Raw genomic sequence first — 18,861 nt, 5'->3', positions numbered from 1 at the left:
TAAAAAAAATGGAGGAATGAGTTCAACTAACTCAACAAAGGAATAACATTTAATATAGATCTTAGATATTAATAGCTTGTAATTAAGTCGATATATCTTGATATAAATATAAATACTAAGTATATTAACATAAAAATTATCTATATTACATGCATATTAATAGTTAATTTGCATATTAACATAGATCATAGAGAATAACATTTAACATAAATCTTAGATATTAATAGTTTTCAAGAATTAATCAATTGTACACATCATATAATCAACATACTTATATTATTTATATTACATGCATGTTAAAGATTATCTTACTCACCCGGAAAACAAAAGCAAAAGACAAACATATGCAGAACCTGAGTCTACTGAAGATTATTAGGAGGTACGTCAGCAGAACGTATAACGGATACAGAAAACACTCAAAAACAATTCAAAATAAAGTAACATAAAAGATTAAAAACTTTTAGCTTAGAGACCAAAACATAAATATAAAACCAAACTGATTCACCCGATCGATTTCGAACATAACTCAAACCTAACAAACCTTATAAAACTCTACTCTCGAGTCAACCAATCAACCAAGATGACCAACCGATCGACTGAATGACTAACCGGTCGATCATTATCACAGGTCAACCAGTCGACCGGTATTAACTAGCCAACATGTTGGTCGATTTACAACAAATAGTCGACCGACAGCAACCAATCGGCCGGTTCAGCCAGCTGGTTGATCAGGATTTCCATAATCTTGATCTGTTAGTTATCAAATCTACATAATTCACAATATAGCAATTTATTCTTGTAATACTTTGAAATAAAAAAGAAGAAGAAAGGTTTAATATGAAATGACAACAATGCCCTTAAAAGAGTAATATTTAGGTATATATGGATGGATGGCATTTTAGTAATCGAACAAAGAGTTGGTAAATATAAAAGGAAGAAAAAAAAAAGAGGACTTAGATTTGAAGAGAAGAAACTGTAAGAAGAAAAAGAAGAGAAAGAAAAAAATATAAATGAAGGAGAAGAGACTTAGAGAAAATAAATTTAAAATGTAAGTTTTATGTTTTGATGTGTATAATTGTTGGTATTAATTAAGATTATGAATTTTTTGAAGATTAGGTTTTGAAGATTTTGATTTGGGTTTGATTGAACAGTTGATTGAAATATTATGGGTTAATTGTTATGGATAATGGTTTATTTAGTTGATTTTGGGTAAGGATGATAATTCTAAGTTATGGTTTATTTAAATGATGAATTTGAGTTAGAGATTTTGGTAGATCAGTGGGTGATTTATGGAAAAATTTGAGTTTGAGGTTGAAGATGATGAAATTTCATTTTGATCCCTCAATTTGTGAAAATTATTGTTTAGTCCCAAAACTTTGGAAAAATTTACATTTTGGTCCCTAGAGAAAATTTTGAGATTCTAGACAGAATTGAGGATGGATTATGGGTAAAATTTCAGTATAGTTATGAATTTATAACATTTTTAGTTTGGCCCTCTAATTTGATAAAATTACAATTTGACCCCTAAGAATTTGATAAAATTCCATATTGGTCCCAGCTGTAATTTTACTTTTTTAGATTGTTTTGATGAATGATTGAGGTTTATTTGGTGAAATATTATCAAGTTTTATGATTTTTTTCTTTTAAATTAGATTTCAAGAAAACCATTTGATTTTTGGGTTTGTTTTTTTTTTTTTTTTTTTTGAAAAAGGACTAGTTTGGTTCATAAACATATAAAGTTATGATTTAGACCCTTAGTTAAGTTTATTAAATAGATTTTACATTATGTTTTAGTCCTTTTTAATATGTCTCATTTTCTATTCAGATAATCCTGGTATTCTACCTGTAGAATATCAGTAGGATTGCCTTCGATATCTGTTTCCGTGTTATTTCTACTTTTGAGTTAGGTGAGTGAATAATTTTTCATATGCTAGAGGATTAGTATAAATAATTGAATTGTTAATATGGAATTGATTGTGCTTCTTGGTAAATCTTATTTTGTTTATTTTTTCCTTGTTTATGATTAAGCATGATCACTTATTGAAATTGAATCTTTGATATGAACCATTATGTACTTCTGAATTGATAGTTTTTTTATTTATTTAATTGATGTTATGAGTTGAGCCTTGAGATATGAATTTGTTTGTTTGATTATGATATAAATGGTATGCTAATCAGAATACTCATACTAACAGGGTAGTGTTAGTCTTTGTGCACACTGTATTAAAACCCTAGTTGGTCGAAAGAGTCACCAACCTATAGCGACTGATCATCTCATGGCACGGAGCATCATGCTCATTGCATTTTGATTTTCTGACAAGTCTTACCTTATGATATTCATGTTATGGTCTATTTGAGAAACTTTCCTGTAAGAACTTAAAGTCATATTTGTATATACATTCTTCATTGTTGTATTATCTCGTGTATGTATATTGAACGTTATCTACTCACTGAGTTGTTGAACTCGTCCTTTCATTATTTATCTTTTTCAGGTTTATAGCTTATTAGTAGGTCACTTTTGTTGGACTTTTAGATCCTGTTTTTTTAGTTGTAATTGTTTTTTTTCTTTATGTCTAATTAGTGCTCCACAACTACAATATTTGTATTAACTCTCGTATTAAGATAATCAATTTATATTATAAAATTAGTTATGTTATCTTGTTGCGTAGATCTCTGTTTTGTTTATATATGTGAAAAGGTTTATATATGAGTTTAAGTTCGTATAAGTATCAAAATCTAGAATTGAACATTGTCTATGTGCCAGTAATGGACTTGAAAATCAGGTCATGACAATTCTTCAACAACTCATAATTCCAGACATCAAATAGGTTTGTTTCAAGCCAACTAACATCCTCATACATCAATTTAAAAACCCGTAAATCATTCCATCAACAGGTCTTAATGAAACTCTAACTCTTCCTTAATCCTTCCACAAACAAACTCCTAATCAAAAAATAACAAAAGTGAAAATTACTTGCTTGTTTTTTCAACCATACTTGAACCAAACTAAAACTTAAAACCGAAATACACCAACTTAAAACCGAAATACTTGGTGTTGTTTAAAGAAAAAGTCACGACGAGAAGAGGAAAACGAGGGGAAGAGAGAAAAAAATCAATTCTCTTACAACCCTTTTCTATCTAGATTTGTTGGGTTAGATTTGGACTGTATCTTGAGATTAGGTTGGGCGAAGAATATATATCTACAAAATCACATTTTCAATACTTTCGTTCATAATGGTTGCATCCCACAATTGACAACAAAATGAGCCTTACGTCTTGCTAGCCTGCAGCAATTAAATAGTTTCCAAGGAATCTAACGAAAATGTAAGTGCCTGTGAACAATACTTTCCATCCAAATCCAGAATTGCTAAGTTATGTCCAGAGATTCTCCTGTCATTCGTGGGTGTTACAAGAATACTGGTGATGTTTGCAATTCCTCTCTTCAAGGGGTTGAACGGTGTCAATGCTCCAAACAATACTCCATTTATTGAAGGCATAATGAGCCATGGACACTCAGTCCTTGTATAACTTCTGTCCCTCATAAATAAAAGACCTGCATATTTCTACCGCAAGATCCTCAGCCCGGGGCCATTCTTATTTCACCAAGCTGGACAGTGTATCTGTGTGTGAGTATGTGAGAGGGAGAGAGGGAGAGCAAACTTTTCAACCTGGCAGTAGAAAAGCTTGAATACAGCAATTGAGTAAAAATGACAACAAAGTGAAAAGAAAACACGTTTCTATTGTAAAAGCAAGTAATTTTCCGTGATAAGGAAGAATTCAGAGATCATTTACAGGACACGAAAAGGGATGCTCAGGTTCTAAAATGCTGTAAATCTTACCCAGAACATGTTCGTATACGACTCATTTTTTAGGCAAAACTTGAATATTGACCAAAAGTAATCACAAGATTTCTATTCATAATCGAACTGCACATCTACATGCATGTATTTTCTCATGAGCTGAACTATGGATGATGTAAAATTGGCCAACATTTGGCATTCTTCATGACTTTTGGCCTCTGAAACAACACCATGAATTACCAGCTTCCTGAGATTTGGACAAAGTTTTAGCAGCCCCTCAACCCAATGAGAGAAGAGATCATTAATTATAGTCCATCCGAGCTCCAACACAAAGACATTCTCCAAGTGGGAAGACCCTTGCAGGCCATAGTTAACCACTCCATCTCTCAAGTCATAACTTAATGCAAGATGGATGAGATGCGGGAAACAAACAGCAATAGTTTCTAAATCCACAATCTCATCCTCGTCATCGAAGACCACATCCCAAAGACGAAGTTTTGTCAACTTTGATGATTTGGAGATCATTTGGTAGAACTTTGGCCACATAATAGTGAAGTTGCTGACATCTATGATCTCAAGATTATCAACAGTGTCACCAATATCAAGATGAATAACACTTACGTCATCAATTTTGAAATGCTTCAAAGTACCCTTTCCAATGAGTTCAAATAGCTCAAGAGCGCAATCCTTCAAGTGCAAGCATTCAATGCTATCTGCCTCCAAGATAAACTTGTCCAAACTGATTGCTTCAACATAAACTCTCTTTAATGTTGGACTGCTCAGTTCAACAGTCACCTGTGCATCAGACATTGCAATCTCTGGATTGATAAGTTCCAAGGTCTCAATCTTTGGGCAAGCAGTGAGCAAAAGATTGAGATCCAATGCTGAGATACTGACATAACTCAAAGAAAGGGATTTTAAACAAGGGAATCTCTGAAAGTTGGGTTCAACCCCTGTTATCGAGTTGTGGGACAGTTCCAACATTTCCATCTTCTGCCTGCCACAAATCTCAAGAATATTAACATTCGGATTAGTCCGAACATTATAAATCAATCGGTGCAAGGTTTCCCTGGTGTACATAAGCCAAGCAATAACTGTTGAAGCAGAGAACTCATCAACATCATCCATCAAAATCGACAAGCCTTGTAACCCAGTGGTTTGAAATATTGTCTGAGTTATCAGTATCTGTAGTCGGCTAGTTGTGAGATCTTGATAGACATTGCAATCATTGGAATTAAATGAAAGAGTGTGAAGATGTTTGCGCCAAGCTTCTCGCCACTTCCGACATGTTGCAGAAGCTATCACCACATCTCGAGCACCTCCTAGCCGTGACAGAATGTTCCCAATAACTTCAACTGGAAGATGTTCCATTACCCGAAAAACAAATACCTGAAGTTTCAAAACCACAACTAGGACTTCATACGAGAAATATCAGAAAAATTGATGCAGCTCAATTTATAACACACTAACTAATAAACCATTCAACAATATTTGGATCCTGTGCATAGCTTCTTGTTCAGCAACACCAAAGTTTGATCTAGTACACAAACATAAAAGCTACTCAGCACATCAAAACAACCAATTGGCACTAGCTAAAAACTAGAGGAAAAATTCAAACTTTGAAAAGGTCTCAGTCATTGAATCACAAAGGCAAGCAACAAAAATTATATGCAAACCCAGATAAATCCAAAATCCATGAACAGAAAACGAAAAACTAAAAATCCAACATCAGGGTACCAACTACATTGATTTCAACAAAAAAAAATATTCAACCTTTTGACTTGCTAATAAAAAAATTGCAAGAAATCCAGCAAACCATCAAGTAATCAGGCAATAACCCAAAAATCAATGAGCGAAACCCATCAAAAACACAAAATCTGACATCTGGGTACAAACAAACAAATTCAAACATTCACACTGCAACGTTAATTAACCAAATAGAATATTGAAAAGAATGAGATTCGATAAATGATACCCTGAATTCAAAAGCACTAAAAAACGCAAGAGGGTCGTCAAAGATCTTACCACACAATACAATCAACAAGAGATTAGAGATGAACAGGGAGACAATCGAGAGAGAGAAGTAGATTCCAGGCGTGACTTTGATAAAGATCCGCCACCCTGGAGAATAGAGAGAGAGAGAGAGAGCCTATTATAAGTTGGACGAATCCATGATGAGCTAGGCTGTTTGGAACTGTAAATTGAATTTAATTCAGAAATTTTAATGAAATCAAATCATTTAAAAATTCTAGAAGAAATTTGATTTTTAAAAATTATATTTAAAATTATATTTTTAAAAGTATTTTTATATTTATTTTTTTAAAAGATCATACATTATTTAGAATTAATTTTTTATTGTAATTAAATTGTAGTATTTAATTTAAATTCAATTGATAAATAAATTAAATTTATATATTTGAAAATGATATAATTTATTTTATTTCCTATGTTATTCAATTATCTATTATAATTAAATTAAATTATAGTATTCATATGTTTGATAAATAAGTTAAATTCTAAAAAATATATAATTTATTTTATTTTATTTTTTATATTATCTTGAATTCAATTACAATGTTAAATTTGAATTTAATTAATAGATAAGTTGAATGCACATGCTTGAAAAAAATAAAATTCAAATTATTTTATTTCCTATATTACTTAATTCTCTACTATAATTGAATTTGATAAGGGTAGTATAAAGAATAAAATAAATTAAACTCTATTTTTTTAACTATGTAAATTCAATTTATTTATCAACTACATAACTTGTTTATTAATTAAATTTAAATTAAATATTATAATTGACAACTGAATTTAATTATAATAGAGAATTTGTTTAAACAACTAGAATAAAAAAGATTGGTTTTTTTTAATTTGTAATTATTTGCTAATGATTTATTTTTTTAAGGGCAAACCTGGAAAAAGTCGTTGATCTATAGAAGATATCTTAATTAGATATCTCAATCCCCGTTCTATTTTTAATGTGGATTAGTTTCTCAATATACCAATCAATTCTCAATTAGATCCTTTAATTGGTTTTGGTTAAAAAAGTTGTCTCTTTTCATGTGAAAAATATAAATTTACTAAGACTTTCCTCATCACCTGATAGGGAGAGTTCTGTGAAGAAACATAAGGGCTGTATATTTTTTATATATAATTTGATCTAACACCTGGTTTCGTGCGATGCAAGAGTGAAGATCTTAAGGAATTGATGATTTTGCATGAGAAAAAGAAAATCGAGCGAGTTTTGTTCGTATTTACAGGAAAGGCCTTGTGGTTTGGGTTAATTTCAAGAATAACCCTAACTATACTGCTACAATTCCTTATCAGTATTTTGACTTGTACCTTGGATTCAGTTCCATATACTGGGGAGAAACCTCTGCTGATAAGGCGTTGCTGCTCTTGTGTTGTTTCATGTTATTGGTCCGTGTCAACCCTAGCAGTAGCATGTTGTTACACTGTCATGCTGTACGAGTGTCTAATACTGGAAAGTAATTTTAAAAAATTTTAAAATTTCTTTTTAAAATTTAAATTAATATATTTTTTATGTTTTCCTATTATTTTGATGTATTAATATTAAAAATAATTTTTAAAAAATAAAAAAAAATTATTTTAATGTGTTTTTGAAATGAAAAGCACTTTGAAAAACAACCGCTACCACACTCTCAAACAGCTCTATCTTATTTGTGTGGTCTCGCATGTCAAGGTTTTAAAAAAATAAATATTATTTTTTTATAAAAATACTTTTATAATACCTTAAAAAATAATATAAATCTTATGTTACAACTCATTTTATAGCTTAAATTATTAGATTTAAATAGTTATTTAACATAATATTAGAGCGTTGATGATTAAGTGATCATGAATTTGAATTTTACTATCTCCATTTATTTTATAAAAATTAATTATATGATAATATAATATGAGCCTAAATAAATTTTAAATTTAAAAAAATATATTAAAAAATAATATAAATTATACTTTAAAATTTTATTTAATAAAAATTAAAATCATTGCGTTAGCCACGGAGGCACAAGCACTACTCATAAATGAGTCCATCTAGTCAACGACTCGGCTAGCTCTAGCCTCCATCTCTAGCAGCAACCATGCCACCAAGATTTTAGCCAGGTAGTGACGAGTGCTAACTGCTAAGATTTTTACAAGACTCCGCTTCCTTTTTGGAGCGCGAACTAAACGAAAGACTGTTAAATTTTTTTTTATATATATATATATATATATATATATTTAAATTATTTCAAAATGATAATATTAAAAATAAATTTTTAAAAATAAAAAAATAAAATTTTAATAAAATTTAAACAAAAAAATATTTTAAAAAATAACCGAAATTTCATACACCCTCTCTGGCAAATCTTTTCAGTTACCGACAAGACAAAAACCTCTACAACACAAGAGCCACGCTCTCCACTCTTCTATTCCAGTACTAAAATCATCTTCGGCTCATTATCATCCCAGTCGCATAATAAAACCATAGTCATACCTAAATTGTCAGCATTTGCAGGTAACTGACTAACTCTACCTTGCTCCCAACTTGTTTTTTATAATGTTTGGATTGGTGTTTTTGGTCATTCTATTCTTGGGTTTGTTTTATGTTTTAATTATTTTTTTCTTAAAACGTAGTCTTACTTCTGCCCAGATGTTATTTTCTCCATTTTTTGTCCCTATTTGATGCATTAATGAGTGGTCTGGGGTTCTGAATGCGGTAGTTTTTTTTTTCTTACCGGATTATTCCAGGCATATTTGATTGCTACATTGATGAATTATCTGTGTTTTGTTGCTAATTTCTTGTGTATATATAGTTTCAGAAAAAAAAAAAAAAAAGGAGTTGGAAAGTGTGTGTTGTTTTCTAAGTGAAATGTGGAGTGAGTTTGGCTTATGGGATCCTTGATTTGTTTTTCAATGTTGATTTGTTTTCCTAACCCAAGTTGAATTCTTTGAAGACCAAATCTTTTTCTGTAATGCAAGTGTTTTCTGTGTGTATCTTGATGGTTTAACTTGTTATGACTTATGATCAGGTTAAGGAAGAACGGAAGGGAGCAGAACAGTTCGATTTGGGCAGCTTGGGCTCTAAAGTTCTAAGCTTCTCGACTACTGAATCATAATTTAAAGAATTTTGCTCTTGCCCTTCTAGTATGGCGACTTGTGTGTCTCCACCTTTCACGCCATCTGGTACTCAAATTTCAGTGAGACGAAGGATTTCAACAGAAAACCGAATTGGTAAAACAGTTATCTTCAAAAGGTTTGACAAGAAGAATGGTTCATGTGGTGCATATGAAAGGAATGTCTTCAGTATCCCACAAATTAGGTGTTCGGTTAACTCTCACAATATCAGCCCAAATCATAGCAAAGACTCTTTCCTGGATTTGCACCCCGAGGTTTCAATGCTCAGAAGTGATGCAAATGACACATACTCTTGTCTGAGAAAGGAGACATCTGGAGTAAATGTCACTGAGAGCTCAGGGGATTCCTCCTTTATGAGCAACTACAATGAAGCCAAGATCAAGGTTATTGGTGTAGGGGGTGGTGGGTCTAACGCTGTTAATAGAATGATTGAGAGTTCCCTGACCGGGGTGGATTTTTGGATAGTGAACACAGATATTCAGGCAATGAAGATGTCACCAGTGCTCCCAGAGAACCGTTTGCAAGTTGGCAAAGAGCTAACTAGAGGTCTGGGTGCTGGTGGAAACCCAGATGTAGGGATGAATGCTGCCAATGAAAGTAAAGCAGCAATAGAGGAGGCACTTTATGGTGCAGACATGGTCTTCATAACAGTATGCCTTTGCTCTTTTCCTATATGTTAATTGCTTGAATAAATTAAAAGAATGGAAATAGATCCTGAGATATACAACTCCCTTTCTATCATCTTTTTGAAAAGTAGAATACATTAGCTTAGCATAGCTCAGTAGACTATTGAGATCAAAGGCACACATCTGTGCACGTGGCATGTGCTTGTATACGCCTATTAGCTGTGAATAGATTCGGTCACTTGGTTTTGCACATTAAAAGCAGACCTTAACACATCAAACTCCTTTCCTTGGATTGATTTAGATCTGCCAACGATTAAAAATCAGAGGCCTTTCTTGCAAATAAAATGAAAGCCCAAGTTCTCCATAATAATTTCAATTTGACCCACTAGATCTGGGGTCTTGCAGGAGGTAGATACTTGTTTTGCAGAACTGCAAAGGTGAAATTCATACAAGGCTTTCCCTTTCATCCTGGCTGATGTCTTGTTAAATAGTAATGCCAGTGGATATGGGAGTTCAACTGTAGTCAAATGTTGGCAATGCCTTAAATTTTTTTCTGAACTGGAAATGATGGGGGGAAGATTATAGTTGTTGAAGGAAATGCAGAACTACAAATCCAAAGCATTAGGACATAGCTATATATCATGTTAAATCAGGCCTGAACTATTGTTGTACATCTTCTTTATTCGATTGAGGGTTCCCTTTATTGTTTATCTCAATGTAGTTCTTCCTAAGTGTTACAAATAGATCACAGTATTTCCTGATAATTGCTACTCTTTTTCATTTTGTTATGATATCTCACCGATGCCTTAAATCTGTAGGCTGGGATGGGTGGAGGAACTGGCACTGGTGGGGCTCCAGTGATTGCTAGTGTTGCAAAGTCCATGGGAATATTGACTGTTGGTATTGTGACAACACCATTCTCCTTTGAGGGCCGAAGACGTGCTGTTCAAGCTCAGGAGGGAATTGCTGCTCTGAGAAACAATGTTGACACATTAATTGTTATTCCTAATGACAAGTTACTGACTGCTGTTTCTCTATCAACCCCAGTGACAGAGGCATTTAACTTGGCTGATGATATACTTCGGCAAGGTGTTCGTGGCATCTCTGACATCATTATGGTATAGAATGACTAAAGAGAAATGTTAAATTAGTTTGAATCTTTGGCTTCATATGATTTCTTTTCTAGTTGTTAAAATTAATTCTCAGTCATATGTGGTGCTTACGTGCTAACACGCCACTCCATGACCATGAGGTTGTGAATCATGCACAATTCAGTATTTATTTACTGTTTTGAAGATCAATTTGCTTTGCCCATGTTACAGGCCTTAATTTTGTAAATATAAAAGACCTTTTTTTCTGAACTAACATCTGTAGTCTTTTCTCTCTACTTCTGCATTTTTCCCATCCCACCCAAACTTGTAGAATTCTCTCAAGTGGGGGATTTGAACCTGACACCTTCACTTGGGGGACAAGATCTACTCCATCCATTCTATCTTAAAATCTTTGTATTTTTTATCACTTAGATGGTCATCACCCTTTTTTTTTGGTTTCATGGTTTGTCATTGTCGATAATGTGTTTAAATGCTTTCATAATTGATTGTTGCATCTATTCTTACTGCTATCATTCATCTTCTTATTTCATACCATCAAATTATAACATGTACTAGTGTGGTCTTCATACAGAAATAAGTGCTTGTGTTTATAGAGTTGTATTGGGACGCAAGCATTCACATGAATATGCAAATTCCGTGTATGTGGGTAGGTGGGTTTGTGTGTGGTGTATTATTCTTTGAAGTGAACACTTTTTCTGGTAAATTTGTCTTCTGCCTCCCATATATCCTTACATTCCCCTTCATTTATGGTAATTGTAGCAGCATTTTCTGTTGAATAAGATTTATACTTATCAAATCCCCCCAAAAGATTATTTTTCCAGGTTGCTACAGTCATCTGATAAGGTTTTTTGGTTTTATTCCATGTCTCTAGGCCTCTGTCTCCTGTCTCTTATTCCTTTCCTTTGTCAACCATATTCAGCAGTGTTTTTGCCTTTTCCTCTCATAATGGTGAGAAATTTTTCTTCTACAGGTGCCAGGTCTGGTGAATGTAGATTTTGCTGATGTTCGAGCTATTATGAAAGATGCAGGTTCTTCTCTTTTGGGAATAGGAACTGCAACCGGTAAGTAAAAGATCCCAATGACTGAACTTGCTATTTTCAAATATTTTTAGTTTTAGCTATTTATGGGTTATATTGGATGAGGTCCTGATACAATGTCCGATGGAGATGAGTGTTAAACGGTTTTATAGGCCATGCCCCACAAGTGATTTAGTAGAGATTGTGTTGGTTCTCATTTGAGAACTGTGAGCAAGTTTCTGCAGCTCCTGTATGTTAGGGTTCCTTTTGTCTGTTATGAGTAAAAATTCCTTTGATTAGGGATTAATCTATTATATCTTCTTGCTCATTTCTTCTCGTCTTCTGTGTTCATTCCCAACATGCTTGTTGTTTCCCACTTCAAGGTGAACAAATATGAATCCTCGTGCAAAACCATCAAACAGCTCCTGAATCTCTAATTCTACTTCCAAAGCCCTGGTTCCATCAATTCCTAGATTTATTTTGGGTAACATGTAGGAGCAAAACCCCTATATTTTATTTTTTTTGCACGGTTGCTTACTATCTTTTGATTGCAAGGGTTGTTCTGCATGATTTGTATTTAGAGTCCAATTGATCTAGCTACAACCCCTTGTTTCAATATGGAGAAGATTTACAAATGGAAAAGGAATTGTTACAAAACCATAGCAAAAGTAATTAAAGACAAAGCATCAATATTTTTTTTTCTTTGATCAAATGAGAAAAGGGTTTCATGACTCAATTTTTTGCCTCTTTTATTTATAATGGATCTGTCATCATTTACAATCCCATATAAGGCGTGCTCTTGTTTTTTGATGAAAAATGGCAGGAGAATAATTTGGATTTTCAGCTTAAAATATAACGACTCTTTAAATTTTATTCAGTTTCGTATTATCTTTAAATTTTATTCAGTTTCGTATTATCTTTGAATGTCCTAGGCTAGGCTTATGATAACATATGTCTTTATGCCTCTTTAATTCTCTTCTATTGTTTTAAAGAACTCAACTATGGAAACCAGCCTTTTATCTTTTGAAGGGATATAAAGAAGCCTATCCTAAGCGTTGTATGTTTTGGAATTGGCCATGCCCTGTTCTTTATTTAACTGAAGCCCCGATATTATTTTTTCTTATGCATGGATGTTAGTTTCTGTTGTTTTTCATGCCTATATTTACCTTGTAGCTGCCACCTTCTGAATTTCTTTGCAGCCATAAGTCTTAAAAAGTAGAAAATGAGAAACATTGTTATATATTCATTTCTTTTATCAATTTCTAGAGTTGTGGTACTTTCCATTTTGTTCTCTAAACACCTGCTTCATTCATGATATAATACTCGATTTCAGTGTTCTCATCAAAATTTTCTGCACAAAACTGTTTAATGCATCATGATCGCATGTTTAATTTTCTACCTGTAATAATTACTTTTCTTTATTGATTAGCAGGGAAGGCAAGGGCAAGAGACGCTGCATTGAACGCCATCCAATCACCTTTGTTGGATATTGGCATTGAACGAGCTACTGGGATTGTGTGGAATATAACTGGTGGAACCGATTTAACTTTGTTTGAGGTGAGCCCTCTCTCTAGTATAATGGCTGAACTCAATTCCATTACTATGCATCTTCTGCACATTTTATTAGTATATTTTCAGGGGTATTGATAATAGATAGTATCGTTCCCACTGGGATGCAAGCATCATTGATTTGGGCTGCCACTCAGATTTACTATGATTCATGATTTTGCAAGTGGAATTTGTGGAATCTCTATATCAGTTGGAACATGCCATCTGTCTAGAGTGTAGGACTTGGGGAGTTGGAGCACTAAATTCTTAGGTTATCATTTCTTAAGTAAAACAAAAATGCATTAATTGCGAAGCTACTTCTAATGCATGGCATGTTAGCTCATGAAATGGTAGTGCTGTTCTTTCAGCCTTACATTTTCATCAGGTGTAAAATTCCTTAGAACTATCATGCTCATGAAGTTTACATTTTCTGGACTTCTTGGTGGCTAGTTTTAAAGACGAGCATGGCTTATTAGCGTCATGATATATTTTCACTCTTTATTGTATGCCCTAATTTTTGTTATTAGATAAAGAAATTGAGGAGTTTGTACAAGTATCTCTTGAATCTTGGTTTTTGATTCTTCAGATAGGCACATGCATCATTCTTTTATTTGCTTGAAAAATATTCAAGCAAGTTATCAGACCAGCTAGGCTGAGAATTTTGAGAAAACTATGACTTGTTTATATGTGAACACTCATCATTACTGCCTAATAGATAACATACTTCTACTGTTTGACATGAAGTTGGAGCAGCTTTTGGAAGAGACATGTGCATGACTAACTGTACAATTGTTACACACATGATACCCTGTTGTTTTATTCTGAGGCAATGTTTGATCTACATACAAAGAAATTTTATTTCTTGTAGTTATAGACAAAGAAAATGAGAAGCTTTCCAGTGCTTTGCTCATATGCTTTTTGAATGGTCGCAATGCAAAGATCTCTCTCTCATGTGTCCAAACACTAGCTAATGTTACGTGAATTTGGGCAATAATTTAATTATAACGAATTGGGTTAATATGTAGCCGCATGGCTTTTGGCTCTCATGTGACTCTCTGTGTAATTTTCTGCAGTAAGAAGATATTTCTATTCATTTCTGAATCTTGTTCATGACTGCAATTATATGGTTATTATCATAGTTTTATTATTCTCTATAACTGGTTGTTATATAGCTTTTAAACTAACTTTTGACTTCAATTCTTGTCATATTTCTTGAAGGTGAATGCTGCTGCAGAGGTTATCTATGACCTCGTGGATCCAACTGCAAACCTAATATTTGGAGCGGTGATAGATCCATCACTAACTGGTCAAGTAAGTTGGCAACGGAGAAATAACTGCAAAGCATGTTTATTTGTGATTACTATGGTAACATGTAATATGGAGTATTCGTTTTCAAGAAAAATAAAAATAAAACAGAATAAGAAGAAAGGGAAAAGTCAAATTTCCGAGGATGAAATGGACAATACAGATAGATTGATTACCCTTGCAGCATCACAACTTTGACCTTAGCAAAGCATTTTTCTTTAAAGTGGCTGTGAACTGCTGGTTACTCTTTGTCAAAGATTGTTCTGCGTCAAAACTTCGTAAGTGGGATATATGCCCTGTTATATACCTATGTTTCTCAGTCAAAACTGAATGGAATTGCACATGAATTTCTGAATAACTCATCAGGTGAATTTACCAATCAATTTATGAAGCATAACGCAGGGGATTTCAAACAATAAAGGACAGAGGAAACCCAACATATGCGGCTTCTAATTTCTCAGGAATGTCAATTATATAATCTTTCTGAAGTTATTATATTCCTTTTGTTTTCCCTTTTGAACTTCTAGTTTTAATCTTATTGCATGAATGATTAAATTTCCTTCAAGTTAGTGATATTAATGAACTTTTGGGTTACTGGAGAACCATAGTGTAGCAATTGCAGCTCCCTTCGTATGTCAGATGATATAATGCTTTTGCTTTAAGTTAAACATTGACAATCAGTAAAAAATAAATTCAAGTCGAGTTGTTAAAATGGTAATTAACAAACACAGCATCTGACATCACTAATTTAGCATGTGATCTTTCTTCTGTTCCAAGACTCTGGAAGCTGAAGTTCTATGATGTTTAGTTTGGATACGCAAGGTTATTACAAGTATCATTCCTTGCCGCATGAGCTTTAAGTTTGATCACATGATAATACCATCTCTTTCTCTTAATATAGTTATTGTACTTTAATTGCTCAAAGATGTGTCTTTCTATCATCATTTAGGTTAGCATAACCCTGATTGCCACTGGATTCAATCGCCGCAACGAAGGTGAAGGAAAGGTATGTCTTCAAGGTCCATCCTTTTATGATAGATTTACATCTGTTTATATCCTTTTGATTGGAAAAATTGCAGGGGACTCAGCGTGCTCATGGTGATGTTTCTCTTGGAATAAACAGACGTCCGTCTTACGCTGAAGGAGGCTCTGTGGAGATACCTGAGTTCTTGAGGAAGAAGGGCCGCTCTCTCTTCCCACGAATATGACCTCTTTTGCTCGTTTATATCCTTGTATTGAGAAATGTATATTCCGCTTTCTCTTTGTTTTTTGTTTTTCTTTTGTTTCTAAGATATTCTCCTCAAGCCCTTTAGAGTTGAGTGGAATACCAGAGATTCCCTCTGGAAATAATTTCTTCTAAAACTGTATAATATATATATATATATATATATATATATATATATATATATATATATATATTAATTTGTTCATCGACTTTGACATATCTTATCATTGAATTATCTCACATTCCATGAAAGAATGTTTCTCAATCCACAAGGTATTGGATTATTGGCATATCATCTGGTGGTATCCAACAATATCTGAAACCAATATAGTTTTAATTTAATTTCAAAAATTATTATTTAGATTAAATCCTTTAAATTTGATTTTGTTGTTAATTTTCTCCTTCCCTTTTCCTTTAAACTGGTTGCTTACGTTTTGATTTCTGAATTTGCAATTTGTGGTGAGTAGAAGAAGCCTCCAATTCTTCTTCTAGGAAACAATGAATTCTTGGGGCACCAATGACATTGACCTATGACTTTTGGGTGATGTATAATGCAACCCTGGTGAGATGCCACTTATTATTTAATTATTAGAAGGTGATTCTTCTTGCTTTGGCCCTTGTAAGCTTTCTTGTCTCTTGTGCTAGTTGCTTATTTTCAATAATTTTATGATGAGAATAAGAGATTTTTTTATTATTATTATTATTATTAATTTTTTTTTTTTGGGGGGGGGGGGGGGGATTCGAAAAGTTTATTAATCTTAAACATAGCATTAAGTATGTTTCTCTCAAGAACATATCTCATCTTGTTTGGATACATGCCATAAATTAATCTTTGCCTCGAGAAATCAATTTCTGTGATCCCCTTCTGTTCTTATACTCATCCACATGTTTGCTCCCTGGAAAATCAATCTTGGTACTCCTCCACCTTAGTTAGATCCCAAATCAAATCCACCATCCCTATTGGACCAAATTAGGGCACGCCCTTGTTGGCCACTTTCGACCGTTCAATACACACACACACACACACACACACACACACACACACACAAAAGGAAGCGGAAGACTACTGCTATATACTATGGAAATCTACCTTTCTATGACAACTTAGACCACACAAATCTGACCCCATTAACAAGCTTGAATGATGAGACGTAGGGCTGTCACATACCATGCAATAAAATCCACGCTTGTGACTTGTATTAACACTTGCCCTTTCATCCTCTCTTACACTCAATCAAGATTTTATAAACCTAGCTCGAGCCTTATAAAAACCTAGCTGCCTCTCTCCCAAGCTTAGCAAACCCCATTACTTTGCTCCAAGATGGAGGGCACACCTTTCTCATCAATGGAAGAACAACCCTCCTCAAATCCAAGAGAACCCACCACCCGGATTCTTGCATTTTCTTTGCAGCCGAAGTCACCCTCTAGGGCAGAACCCTCACAGACCATGAAGAAGTCTTCAATGAAAGAACACCATCAGCTGCCACAAGCTCATCAAAGTTTGGCTTCTTATCCTAGAGTAGAAAATGTTAGTAACGAGGTGAAAGAGCAAGCTGAAGCATTGATATTAATGCGCAAAGAAAGTTCTACTGGACGTGAGAGGCTAAAGAGGCATAGAGAAGAAGTGAGTGGTAAGGTTATGATACCAGAAACATGGGGTCAAGAGGATTTGCTTACAGATTGGATTGATTATTCTTCATTTGACAAGTTGTTAGCCCCAGATGGAATCACATCAGCTCGTGAAGCACTTATTGCTGAGGGACGTAGAGCCTGCACTTCTCATCAACGACTCAGAGTATAAATTAGCTGTTAATATTTAAATGATCAATTCCTTATCTTTCTTTTTTTTCGTGTTTAATCTTCAAGATTTGTTCATCATCGGGTGGCAAGAGAGCCTCATGTTTCCAGAATTCTAGTTCATATATACATGATGATGACATGAAATCCTCGAGTAATTCCATTGATTGGTCATAGTTGTTTTTGTAAATAGGAAATTTGTTATTACATAAAATCATTCAAAAATATTTAAAAAGCATCAGATAAAAAAACAATCTAAAAAATATTTTAAAAAATAATCTAAGCTATGCCAACGAAAATAAAAATTGAATTAGAGGGGAAATAGCCTCCAGTAATCCAATAATAAAGTTAAATGATAGTAAAGAGAATGGCTAATCCATGATCCAATAATAAAGTTAGAATTCCATCAAAGGGAGTGCTAAAATATTAAATCGTAAATAAAGAAAACTTGTGACCAAGATTATCTAACCAGTCTGCATATTTTTTGTATAATTATATATTTATCCTTGCAAAGATAGGAGGACTCTTCCACTTGCATATTATCCTCTGTTTGAAATTTTGTGTTTTACCATATTCATTTTTCTGTTGACAAACATTTTTTTTTTCTTTTGACATTACTACAGTCGATCGAACCATTAATATAGATCGAAGACAATATTAAAGCTTACAAAAATTAGATAATTCTTGTAAATTTTTGTGCATTTGTTTTTAAAAGTTTTCAGGGTAGAATTTTTCACCCAACATGTAACAAGTTTTAATTATAGATGGAATAAATCCAAATCAAATAAGATAGATTTTGATGAACATATTTTCGAAGCTTCCTCGAAATAATTAAAAGCTTGTTCCTATTAAAATATCTAGCATTTTGTTTCACACTTGTCCACATCTTTGTTTCCAGACAACAATCCCCGCGTGCTCCCTTTTCCACCTCTAGCACCAGGAGAGCTCGTTCAAATAACAATATATATATATATATATATATATATATATATAAACAATGAAAATAAAAAAACATAGAAATAAATGTTTTTGTGACAATTTTGAAATAATTTTTTATATTTTTAACCAAGAAATATATATATAGAGAGAGATATACTTTATTTATCTTTATTATTTTGTATTTTTAATCTTGGGAGAGTAATAAATATTATATTGTACACATATAACCCTAGACGAATAAAAATAATAATAATAATAATAAAAAAAAACAACAACTACTGTTTCAACATCTCTCTCTGTGATCACTAACCACACAAATTTCACTGTTAACATAAAGTCTGAGACGTA

General features: G+C 33.2%; 3 protein-coding genes across 10 annotated transcripts; 2 read left to right on the top strand and 1 right to left on the bottom strand.

The window, feature by feature from the left end:
* Window positions 1-3,719: 3,719 nt before the first annotated feature.
* Window positions 3,720-5,988, bottom strand: LOC7474906 (F-box/LRR-repeat protein At1g67190). 2 transcript variants are annotated; one of them, XM_024608268.2, is made up of 2 exons: window positions 5,826-5,988; window positions 3,720-5,337 (listed from the first exon to the last, which is right to left on the bottom strand). In XM_024608268.2, the coding sequence occupies exon 2, from the start codon at window positions 5,169-5,171 to the stop codon at window positions 3,912-3,914; it is 1,260 nt and encodes a 419-aa protein (XP_024464036.1). In that variant the 5' UTR covers window positions 5,172-5,337; window positions 5,826-5,988; the 3' UTR covers window positions 3,720-3,911. The 2 variants fall into 2 exon arrangements, with proteins under 2 accessions (XP_024464036.1, XP_024464035.1); XM_024608267.2 differs by having other exon boundaries at window positions 3,720-5,189.
* Window positions 5,989-8,157: 2,169 nt separating this feature from the next.
* On the top strand, window positions 8,158-16,029 carry LOC7474907 (cell division protein FtsZ homolog 2-1, chloroplastic). 7 transcript variants are annotated; one of them, XM_052455998.1, is made up of 8 exons: window positions 8,158-8,325; window positions 8,840-9,595; window positions 10,390-10,689; window positions 11,654-11,744; window positions 13,132-13,256; window positions 14,466-14,558; window positions 15,502-15,558; window positions 15,641-16,029. In XM_052455998.1, the coding sequence occupies exons 2-8, from the start codon at window positions 8,957-8,959 to the stop codon at window positions 15,758-15,760; spliced, it is 1,425 nt and encodes a 474-aa protein (XP_052311958.1). In that variant the 5' UTR covers window positions 8,158-8,325; window positions 8,840-8,956; the 3' UTR covers window positions 15,761-16,029. The 7 variants fall into 7 exon arrangements, with proteins under 7 accessions (XP_052311958.1, XP_002312816.2, XP_024463839.2 ...); XM_002312780.4 differs by having other exon boundaries at window positions 15,632-16,029; XM_024608071.2 differs by having other exon boundaries at window positions 13,129-13,256.
* A 1,069-nt stretch (window positions 16,030-17,098) lies between these two features.
* LOC7460057 (protein BIC1) lies at window positions 17,099-17,578 on the top strand. Its single transcript, XM_002312781.3, has one exon. The coding sequence runs from the start codon at window positions 17,099-17,101 to the stop codon at window positions 17,576-17,578; it is 480 nt and encodes a 159-aa protein (XP_002312817.2).
* Window positions 17,579-18,861: the final 1,283 nt, after the last annotated feature.

This window comes from Populus trichocarpa, chromosome 9, assembly GCF_000002775.5.
Source record: "Populus trichocarpa isolate Nisqually-1 chromosome 9, P.trichocarpa_v4.1, whole genome shotgun sequence".
Taxonomy (NCBI): Eukaryota; Viridiplantae; Streptophyta; class Magnoliopsida; order Malpighiales; family Salicaceae; genus Populus; species Populus trichocarpa.
This window is presented reverse-complemented; position numbering and strand designations above follow the sequence as displayed.